The 12,277-nt window shown below is 37.5% G+C and overlaps 1 protein-coding gene across 1 annotated transcript in view; it reads left to right on the forward strand.

The window, feature by feature from the left end:
- The window catches only part of reck (reversion-inducing-cysteine-rich protein with kazal motifs), a 122,956-nt gene that overhangs the window by 102,865 nt on the left and 7,814 nt on the right, over positions 1-12,277 (forward strand). The window contains exon 20 of the mRNA XM_084746960.1: positions 4,447-4,602. Within this exon, the coding sequence (XP_084603086.1) occupies positions 4,447-4,602 (156 nt within the window). The remainder of the gene's footprint in view (positions 1-4,446; positions 4,603-12,277) is intronic.

Here is a 12,277-nt window from a genome sequence, read left to right on the forward strand (position 1 = left end):
TCTGTCGCTCTCAGTCAGCTTTATTACTCTTTAGAATTTTATTTCTTTTCATGAATATTCATGACAGGTATTTAGTTTTTCATTTGACAACTTTTTAATTAAAGGAAATGCCAGCTGTGTGTGTGTTTAGGAAACAAAAGGAAAATGAGTAATAATATGAATAATGCTGTAATTTTACAAGAAAAGGTCGTAATATTAAAATGTCATGTCATAATGTGATTTTATTCTCAAAACATTGTGATTTTCTTCTTAAAATTACAAGATTGTTCTTATTAATTTTTGATCACAGGCACAAAATCTAAATATTGAGAAAAAAAACTTTTAAGTGCAGCTCAGTCTGCTGTATTACTCTTTATCATTCATTTCCTTTCATGGCTAATCACGAAAAAAGGAGAGTTAGTTTTTATTTACTTTACTTTGAATTCGAGGACTTTTTAATTAAAGGAAGCCACAGAGACACTTTTCAGCGCCAAATAATGCTACATCTACGTGGAAGGACACTGTTTAAGCTAAAACACACCCCTGCCACATGTTCAAAACAGCCGCCGACGCTTTTCCCCCCATAAAGACAAATGCGTTGTACTTCAATGCCGTCCCAAGTACAGACATGATTTACTAGTTTGTTCCTTTTCACTTTTTTTTTTTCCAAAGCTTTAGCTATTCCACTTGTGTCTGCTTGTATGAGGCGACAATTTCAATAAATAAACCTGGTGCCTTGGAACTCGCCTCCCGGAGCTGCTCCTCTCTTCTTCTGTTCCTCCTCTCATCACCTTGCAACTTTTTCAGTCCAGCTCAGTCTGCTTTACTTCTCTTATTTCTTTTCATGACTTCTCATGAAAGGAGGAAAGTTTTGTGTTTCTTTACTTGAATTTGAGGACTTTAATGAAAGGAAATTCTCAAAAAGCAATTGAGACACTATTCAGAGGCAAATAATGGTACACCTATGTGGAAGGCCACTGTTAAAGCTAAAACACACTCCCGCCACATGGTCAAAACAGTCGCCGTCACTTTTTTCCCACAGAGAAACAGATGTTTTGTTCTTCGATACAATGCTGGCCCAAATGCAGATATTATTTTCTAGTTTGTTCCTTTTCACTGTGGTTTTAACCACTTGTGCCGACTAAAATTACAATAAATAAACTCGCTCCCTGCTTGTCTCATCTCCCCTTCTCCTCCTCTCATCACCTCTGTCTCTTGTGTGTGTAGAACAATTTAGAAAGTTGTTGAGGTTGAGAAATATTCCACAATATATACAGTATGCTGTATGTGGTTTGTACTGTGGCACCTTTTGGTTCTGTGAGCTGGCTGTGTGTTTTAGCTTTTAGGAAACAAAAAGTAAAGAAGGTCATAATATTACGAATAATGATTGTAATTTTACGAGAAAAGGTTGTAATGTCACGCTATGAAGCAAATTTATTCTCAGAACAAGAGGGTTTTCTCCTCAAAATTACAAGATTCTTCCTACTTATTTTTAATCGCAGCCACAAAATCTAAATATTGAGGATAAAAGCTGAAAAATGCTATTTTAATATTGCAACTTTGTTGTTCAGCTCAGTCTGCTTTACTATTCTTGTTACTATTCTGTTCATGACTTATCATGAAAGGAGGAAAGTTTTTTTTTTGTTTGTTTTTAGTTGCTTTACTTTGAATGAGAGGATTTTTTAATGAAAGGAAATTCTCAAAAAACAACTTTTTCCCCTCAGAGAAACAGATGTTTTGTTCTTCAATACAGTGCTGTCCCAATCACAGATATTATTTATTACATATATATAGAGAGATTTATTTATATTACTATTTAGTTTGTTTTCCGTGTAGTTTTGACTATTCCACTTGTATCTATGAGGCAAAAATGTCAGTAAATAAACCCCCTGTGTGCCTGCAGCCTCACTCCTCTAGCAGCTCCTCTCCTCCTCTGCCCTCATGGCAGCTGGACTTGGACCTGTTCTCACCTCTGTCTCTTCTGTCTCTTGAACAATGGGGAGACTAGTTGAATTTTCTGACCCAGAAAAAGTCCAATGGAACGCCACTCAAAGTCAAAGTTCCTATTCGTGAATTCAGGGCAAAAATAACTACCTTGACCTCAGGAAGAAGCAGCTGTCAGACTTCACGCAACAATAGCAGCACCCATGGAAACCTAAAATACTGCTTTCATATAGTAAAACCTGCTCTGCATGTAAAATGTATTGTCATCGTCATTAACAATGCTGCTGGTACCAGATTTTTCCTGAAGGGGTCTGTGTTTTCAATGAAAATGTTTTTTTTATATATATAAATTGCACAAAAGGCAAAAAGTACATATGGAATTATCACTATTGAATTGTTACATTTTGCGCAGTTGGAGATGCATCTTGGTTGCTTAACAACTATCATTGTCTCTGTCAGTAAAACTTCATAAGCGGTCTCAATTTGCAGTTTCCCAACTTTAAAATACAAATACATAATTAATATGACTCAATTTAAAATAAAGTAGCAGAGACCAGGGATGGTTGTAACCCTTGTCTCAGCACCTATAACTCATTGAATTTTTAGAATGTCGTATTACAAACAGCATTGTTTTCAACTTTTTTTTGGTTTTATTTTTCTACTCGTTTCCAGTCTTTTCCCATAGGCTGTGATTATTGTTTCTGATGGTTCTAAGTGGAAATGTGTTTTTATCAGTGTTAAAATAACGTTTATAATCTTATGAAATACATTTAAAATTTGAATCAGATCACTGATACAGATGCTGACCTTTCAACAAGTCTCAGACTGTGTCATATAAACTGATTCATACTCTTTAGTAGCCATAGCTTCCTTTGCTGTAATATTAGATTGAGGTAAAATGATTATGGCAGCAATTGTTATGTTATACATTATTTATGAGCCTTTACAAGTGATCAATCGATGCATGCACCGCGATAAAAGATAGTTTACAGCCTACGATGTACCTTAGCAGCTCTTCCTTAAGGGCACCTGCTAAGCGACAGTCTGGAAAACCTGGGAAGTGTGGCCCTGGTCGTTTTTCCTCTGTGTCATTTATGCAAGGAGGCTGCACTGCTGAGGTTTCAGCTGTATGTGCACTTAAGCGACATTACGCTCGAGGGTGAGCTTTAATGTGATTAGTAGCATGACTGACGTGCTAATAATCATGTTAAAGTTCACCCTTGAGTGTAATATTGCAATTATACAACAGGTTACACACAAATTTAAAGATATAATCAAGATTTATTCATACTGTCGGGCAATTTGCTTTCCAAATAAAAACTTTTTGCTAGTATTATCTCTGTTTCCATGGAAACACATAGGGTCTGACTAATTACTGGAAAAGCAACGTCACTGGAACTCCTGCTTTCTATTTTTAGACAAATTCATTAAAAAAAATGTTACTTTCAACCATAATACGTCAACTCTGTAGCCCTTCTTTTTTTTAACAATATGTTTATTTCCTTTTTTAACACGATTATAAGACAAGACATACCTTACAAGAACTTTATATCAAAAGTATAAGTAACAGAGGCATAGAAATGAAATAATTTTATATAAAAAAGAGAAAATGAAACAAAAATAGATAAATTAAATTAAATAATAAAAATAAAATAAAAATAAAAATTGGGCATTAGCAACATTATCCAGGACAATGCACACAATCACATCTGCAGAAGAGGTATCTTCCCCAAATGGCTGTGTGCTATTTATTCATTTTTAAATTTAAATTTAGTTATTGATTGCTCTGTATTTGTTAAAAGTTTGACTTCTTTGCTGTTTCTGTCAGAGAGCAAAGTGTAAGAGGAGTCTTTCATGGATTCCCAGAGTCATCACTGTGTAGTACATCTGACACACTTACATTCTGCAGTAGTTGGGTGAAAGGGCCCCAAGTTCTATGGGAGGTTTTACCTTTCCTTTTCAGGATATAAGTTATCTTCTCCATAACACAGTTAGTCATTTCTCTGAGCCACTGGCTCACCTGTGGCCTCTGAATATTCTTCATGATCTCTGCAATCCTTCTAAATCAAACCTGAATAAGAATTATGGTTTAAAAATGGGTATTCTGATTAGCATTAAGACAACTCTGAGCAAATTTAAAAAATAAAATGGCTAGTTATTCTCTAAATGTCTCTAAATATGCCACCATAGTTCTGTTTCACTCCACAAACTTTGCAAAAGAGTTTTTAAAATTTCTATAAAATAAAATTAACAAGAACATTCCCAACAGGTTTCTTTGTTTTCTTTGAAAGTAAGAAAGTTTTTGGACAACAGTTGACATTTAAGATCAATAATGAATCCAGTGTGTTTGCTGCTAGATGTTTATTGTGTTTATTAGTTTAACCTCTCATTGAGATGCACCCAGCATGCAGTATATTTTTTTTACTGACATTTGAAAGCTTGTTTGAAAGTTTTGATTGAAACTTGGACAGCAGCATTCATACCCCCGGCTCTGTTTGACCTTTGACCCCTGTCTGTGTGCAGCTGAACAAAAACCAGCCGGTCACGGTCCACGACGTCCTGCAGATCCTGCGCCTTCACGTCTCGGTGCCGCAGTGCGATGTCTTCGGCTACCTGAGCATCGACCACGAGCTGGTGGTCCTGATCGCTCCGGTGGACCAGCAGCCCACACCGCTGCAGGTAACACTCTCTCTCTCTCTCTCACACACACACACACACACACACACACACACACACACACACACACACACACACACACACACACACACACGCATTCAGCCTTTTCTTTACAGTTCTTGTTCCTTTTCACTGAACATTACTGAAAACCAACCTGAGTGTGTATGAACACCATTTTAGCTCATGGTCACTTCTGAAATGAGATGAAACTGCTCCCCTGCAGCATCTTGTGTCCATTTCACAGTTTCCTTGTCAAAATTACAGCATTTAGAGCAGAGCTGCACATTGAAATAAATTAAAAGCAAATTTTAGTCTTATCACAGAAGGATGACATTGGCCTATTCGGCATATTTTTCAAGTTTTGATTTTAAAAAAGCTGATGTCCCTATGTAACTCATCTCATATCTGAATAAAAAAATATACCAAGATTTGATATTTTTCTTACTGCAAATAATTCCTTTCAAAAGACCCAAATGAACAGTAAATCTATCTATGAACAAGTAGCCTGATAGATCTTCTTCCTCTGAGCCACAGAGCTCCATTGTTATCCAGAAACTATTAAAACACATCTGTTCCACTGGCTCACGTGTTCCTTCAATAACATGAGCACACGCAGGAGTTTATTTTGACTCAGTCCCACACACACACACACACACACACACACACACACACACACACACAAACACACCATCCTGCTGCCCCAAATCCTCATTAAAGCCCCAAATGTGGATTAATCCATCGCTGAAAATAGTCCCCAGCAAATGCACAGATTTCAATTTTGCTTTCAATTACTTTAATACAAAAACATCAGGGAAATGTGTTCATACCCATATTTACTCAGCAATCAAATTTCAAATTGTGTGAACATTAAGAAGTAATTTGGTGTGATTTAAAAGCACAGGAGGAGCTCAACATCACGGAAGAAATCAGACGTAGATGAAGACATGCTGGGCTGGTAGGAGATGATGATGGTTGCATAGTTATGTGGATCACTGTCAACACTGTTCAACAAGAACATGTAGAAGAAAGAGGAGAGGAGAATCCTCATAAGATAAAATAGAGGAAAAATACATATAAAAGAATTTAAAAAATATAAAATATAAAGTATTACATTTGTCAGAGCTGTACACTCAAGACTATATACACTATATATACCTTTCACTTATACAGATATATGGAGTATTTGGATGTCTGGACAGAAATATGGGTGAATATGGATGATTGTGCAGGATAATTGCAGACAAATTGTAGTACACACATGGTGTGTAGCATTATAATAATGAGAAAAACAATCATGTGAAGAGATAGTTCACCCCAAAATGAAAAATTCATTCATTATCTACTCACCCTCATAACGACTGAGAATTAGTTTATTTTGTTAGTCCACAAAACACTGCTGGAGTTTCACAGGAAAACAGTGTTGCAGAATCGCCCAAACAATGGAAGTGAATGGTGACCAGTTTAAAAACGTAAAAAACCAACACAATAAAAACATAAAATGCCTCCATACTGCTTCTCTGGTGTAATCCAAGTCTCCTATAGCTCCAAAATACCAAGTTGATGAAAAAGATGTTATTTCCACCATGTTTTTAGTCTGAATCGTAACTGTAGATCTTTAGCTTGGAGCCACGTTCACACACACATGCACACTGTCTGAACTGGGTGTGTGTGTTTGGTGTGACGGTGTGTGAATGGCATGTTGGGACTGTTGAGCTGTTGAACAGTGTTGACAGTGATCCTGCACTTTTAGTCCACATAATTATGCAACCATCATCATCTCCTACCAGCCCAGCATGTCTGCATCTATTTCTGATTTTTTCTGTGAGCTCCTCCTGTACTTTTAAATCACACCAAATTACTTCTTAATGTTCACACAGTTTGATTGCAGAGTAAATATGGATATGAACACATTTCCCTGCTGTCTTTGTATTACAGTAATTGAAAGTGAAATTGAAATCTGTGCATTTGCTGGGGACTATTTTCAGCAGTGGATTAATCCAGATTTGGGCCTCTAGCGAGGATTTGGGGCAGCGGGATGGTGTGTGTGTGGGACTGAGTCAAAATAAATTCCAGTGTGTGCTTATGTTATTGAAGGAACATGTGAGCCAGTGGAACATATGTGTTTTAATAATTTCTGGATGACAATGGAGCTCTGTGACTCAAAAACAATTGGAAAGAAACCATAAAATGCCTCCATACTGCTCCTCTGGTATAATCCAAGTCTCCTAACGTCCCAACATGCCGTTTGCAGACTGTCACACCACACACACCCAGTTCAGACAGTGTGCATGTGCACGTGAATGTGGCTCCACACTAAGGGTCTACAGTGAAGATTCAGACTTAACATGGTGGAAATAACATTTTTTTTAGTCAACTTGGTATTTTGGAGCTTTAGGAGACTTGGATTACATCAGACAGGCAGTATGGAGGTATTTTATATTTTTATTCTGTTGTTTTTTTATGATTGAAAACTGGTCACCATTCACTTTCATTGTTTGGGAGATTCTGCAGCACCGCTGAAACTCCTGTGAAACTCCACCAAAAACTAAACCTGACCTTCAGTCAGCATGAGGCTGAGTAGATAATGATAATTTTGGGTGAACTATCCCTTAAGTAGTGTTAGTTGTTAATGCTAGCAGCAGAAATTTCACATTGATGATTTCCAGTAGAAAAATATATATTTCACAGAAGATTATTTAATGCAGAAAATGTAAAAATACCATATATTGCACAAGGTAACTGCACATTAAATATGTGAAGGCTCAACAGATGGCGAGTATATATTATGCCATATGGTAAAGCAATATGTACAAATAAAGAAAGCATGGTATACACCAGAGAAATGGAGTAGGATGCTGCTGTTGTAAGTGATGAGAAATGTAACAGACACATAGCAGCGCTACATGAAGACATGCTGGTGTTAAAGAGTCTCACAGCTGTTGGGGTGAAGGACTTCCTCCTTCTTGCACTGTGGGTGCAGCAGTCTGCTGCTGGAGGAGCTGCTTAGTGCAGCCACAGTCACATGCAGGGGGTGAGAGGTGTTGTCTGTGACCGATGTCAGCATGGCCTCCTCTCACCCAACTCCTCGATGGAAGAGAGAATAAAGAACACACCACCACAAGAATAAAGTTAAAAAAGTGAACTTTTTTATGCAATCAGAACAGTGAAGATAGATCGAGCTTCAAGATACAGTGTTTCTGAAAATTGATCACAAAATATAATATTGTGGTACTCAAGTCCTTATTTTTATTAAACCTCTACAGAAGTGAGCCTTTACAAGCTTTGGAAACAACTGTAGACTAATATCAGACAGATTTCATAAGACGAGACGCTGTTGATTGACAGCAAATGTCACCTCCATTTATTAACACTATAATATGCAACATTAAATCCTCCTTGATTTTTCTGCAGACTCCACTGTGTGATCTGATAAAAGCATCACTATCATCAATAATAATTAATCTTTCCTATAATCGGAGCGTGAGTTCATATTCCAGGTTGCTCGGTTTTTGCCTGACGACAGGAGCTCTTTCATCTCCCTGTTTCTTCTCTCACACACACACAAACATAAACACACAGGCGCGAGCAACTCCCAACACAGCCGTGTTTAGCTCTGCTAATTACCTACCTCGGTCCTTCTGGACATGAATATTCATGCTGTAGGTGATTACAGTGGTAAACTGAGGGGGAGGACGCATCTGTCTCCTTCAACGTCTCAATTCAGCCTGTTTTCACTTGCTATATTTTATTGTCATGATTGTTTTATATGGACAGTAATGACAAATGCAGCATATATGTTTTTAAAAAAAATTCTAGCTGTAACCATAACTAATACATCTTAAGATCATATAACAAATGTAAATTATTTTTCACACAACATTATAAAATGTGTCCCTCTATTCTATAACTAATAAAGTATTGCTTAATTCTATCAACATGCCAAAATATCCATAAAGCTTTAATTATCTATGAATTAGTGTAGTAAATTACATCTGATTTTTCTTTAAGTTTGATCATGTCAAGTTGTCATAACAGAGATAGTATTGGCTTAATTATTGTCAATCTATTATAACAAAGACATCTCAAACAAACAATGTCAACTTTGTATTCAAAATTATATAAAGTGACTGACAACACTTCATGACAGACACCTTCGTATTCACAGGTGTGATGACATGGTTACAGTCTTATGCCCACCCATTCAAATAAAGTTAACCAAATCTTCAAGATAACGTGAATACTGTCCAAAAGTCATGGCAGTCATCAGCTTTGACGAAGGTTTGCGATGCTCTACCAGCACAAAATTCTAATGGATGTGTTAAGTACTGTGTTAAGTTTAGGATGAACCGGCCCCTATATAGGTTCCACTTGGAATAGAACCACAGGGAAGGATTTTTAGCCTGATTTACGATGGTTGCACTCTGTTTTTCTGCACCATCAGAGAAAAGAGACAACAAGAATCTCATTAAAAACTTACAATTGACTCGTTAATGGAGTTTCCTGGGTTATTAGACTGATTCTATTTTCTTGTGTATAAGAGATGATAATGAAGTGATAAAGTCATTAAGGTGGAACCAGACAAGCATTTATCTCTGCCTTTGTTTGTGTAAAACCTTGTGTTGCTGCAGTCTTAATCTTAGACTGACTGTGTAAAAGGAAAAAGGGAGTTTTTCTTCTAAACATAATACATGTTAGAAAACAGTTGCTGAAAACACGTGAAAAGACTGAGAACTATGCAAACTGTTCTCCATGATCTCTGTGTTGTGTGGGCGGACCTGAAACATGGCTCGGTGATGCGGTGGAGCTATGGTCTCCCCCCAACACTGTATTAGCTCTATATAAGCCCCACCCCCCAGCGACTCTCTCAGTCCAAATCAGCCCAGCAGTTCACTTCAGCTCACTTCAGTTCCGACATAGAAGAAAAAAAAAAATACCATCCTCTCACCATCCTCTGACTCTGGTGGCTCAAACACCACAGAGTCCAGACCATAACCCCACTGAGAATCTGAAGAAGACTTTCTGCAGTGGTCCAACTTTCCTATCATCAATACAAGATCTTTGTGAAAAATTAATGCAACTCTGGACAGAAATAAATGTTGGGACATTGCATAAGCTTATTTGAAACAATGCCATGGTGAATGCTTGCCATATTCAAAGCGGTCCAATGAAATGAAGTGTATAACTTTTTTTTGGCCAGGCACTTTATTACCCTGCCTTGTGTAAAAGTGCTTGCGCTTCCTATTCAGACATACGACCAGCTTTATCATGTGCTACATCTGTGGCCTTACAGAAGTGACCTCATAACTGATTTTAATTGTCATTGACATAAAAACTCTTTCAGTCCATGTTGTACCCTCAAGTCATGAGGGTGATCATGTTAGGTTATTGTAATAGGAAGAAGTTTATGTGTGTCACCCACTAAGTGGGTTAAAAACACTAAAGTACAGCTGTGCTCTATCTGGAGCTGACATTTCTTCAGGCTGGTGTTTAACTGCTGCTGCTGGTAGCGCTCTAATCTAATCTTAGCCTAGAATCAGTTCATGCCCAAAAGCATTGAATATGTTCCATACAAAAGCTGCATATAGAGTGGTACTGGCTGGTGGATGACTTTTATGGTGGAGAGAACGGGAGTAACAATGAAATAAAAAAGACATAAAGACAGAGAATAAAGAGAATAAAACAGGAGGATGAAACTGAGACTTGGTTTGAAAGAGGGAATCACAAAAACTCAGAGGTAAAATGGTTCATAATCAATAGATTCCAACATCAAAGGCATGTTTTCACATGAAAAGAAGCTTTGATTTTTTTTTTTTTTTTTTTAACAAGGCAATAGTTGAAATAGTTAAATAGAGAATGTCTGGCTACAACTTTAATTCTGCTTACACACGTCAGTTTCAAAGTTCTGTTTCTACAACGTCCCAGAGCAAACACACACTCAAAGTTTTCATCCAGCTCCAACAGAGCAGTCTGACATGGCACAAGAAATTTTTCCCCCAGTTTATTTTTATTTGGCACATTCGGAAATGCGCACTGTAGAACCTCCAGTCAAACAAATTGTTTCCCAAGTATGTCTCAAGTCCCGAGTCAAGACACAAGACCTGAACAAGTCATCAAATGTAAAGCCATTTTAACAACAGAGTCTTAACTTACCATTCTCTAGGCAACTTCAGATGCAACAAAGTTAGTTGTTGCATCTCCATTTGTAATTTTCGACGAACACATTTTGCGTAATGCAGTTCGTTTTTTGTTGACGACTGCATGCTTGTTTTTGTAAGTTAACAAAATCATCTTTGGTACCATTTTATCCACCTCAGTAACAGAATGTAACTTCTTCATGGTTCTCTCCTGCAACTTAACTGGATGCTCTTAAATTGGTTCAAACAAAACTGGGAATTAAGTGTCGACTTGCCGAGAATGTTGATTCAGGAAATGAAGTGAAATGAGTTGGTCCTTGGACTTTGGTGTAACGTATCAAGTATTTCCAAGTCAGTCCTTTTGATTGAGCCTTTTGACAAGTGAAGTGACAAGTCTTTGGCGTTAAAGGGACAGTTCACCCCAAAATCAAAATTACAAAAAATTTTCCCCTGGCCTGTAGTGCTGTTTGTCCATCTAGATTGTTCTGGTGTTTGGAGATATTGGCACTCGGCTTGTGGTGCTCAAAGCAAAACCCACGATCCGCTTGCTCAAGATAATCCACACGCTTTGTTGTGAACAGTTTCATGTTAGATTCTAAAGTAGTTCTAGTAGATTCTACTGTAGAAAGAAAGCAGTTCCTTCGTAAAACTGGTCCACACCTCTGATACATTATTACATACATCCCTGCAGAGGAAACGTATCATGAAGAAGAGGCTGTATCAGTCCTTTGTGTTGTTCCTGAGGAAATTGTGAGATGTGCTCAGTATAGCAACTGTATTAAAAGATCAAGGCCTGTGGGAGGACTTCACAGGTATGACGGCACAGAGATATTTCTGTTTTTGTTAGTGTTCCTGTCTGATTTTTTTTTTTTTAGCTCAAGGTCTTTCCGTTCCAGTGAACAAAGCAAGAGACACTGTGACCTCATAGCAACAGCACATTCCTGTAAAGAGTATTTGAAATGATTGACCACAGGGTCGAGCATTTAGGAAATGATTGGCTGTGGGGTTCTATCTCTCACATACAATCCAAGGCATCTCATTGACAAAGACTTCAAAGCAGAGAGAGCAAATATAACAGTTTATTGAACATTTATGGCCATGAGACAAAATAAATAAATAAATAGCTCAGTGATATTAACCCCCGATCTTATTTGGATCCATCACAGCACAGTACTACTATATGTGTGTTTTTATGTTTTTGCTCTGCCAACAGTGGCCTTAGGCATTATGTTTTAAGGTTGTCCATCTGCCTGACAATCTAATTCACATATATGCAATATCTCAAAAATACCTTGAGAGAATTTCTTCAAACTTGGCACAAAACGTCGACTTGGACTCGAAGGTCAAGGTCACTGTCACTTGACATCCGTCCCATTCTAGTGAATGTATTATATATCAGAACTGCCCGGAATTTCATCCCTATCAGCCCTGATCCTAACTCTACTGTAAAAAGCAAGTTCTGCTGATTGATTGAAGTGTTATCATTGTACCCATAAAAACAAAATAGAGGGAGGACAGTGCAATGCTGACATAGAGTTGGAAAT

The sequence above is a fragment of the Lutjanus erythropterus genome, chromosome 21 (genome assembly GCF_056507025.1).
Source record: "Lutjanus erythropterus isolate fLutEry1 chromosome 21, fLutEry1.hap2, whole genome shotgun sequence".
Classification (NCBI taxonomy): Eukaryota; Metazoa; Chordata; class Actinopteri; order Lutjaniformes; family Lutjanidae; genus Lutjanus; species Lutjanus erythropterus.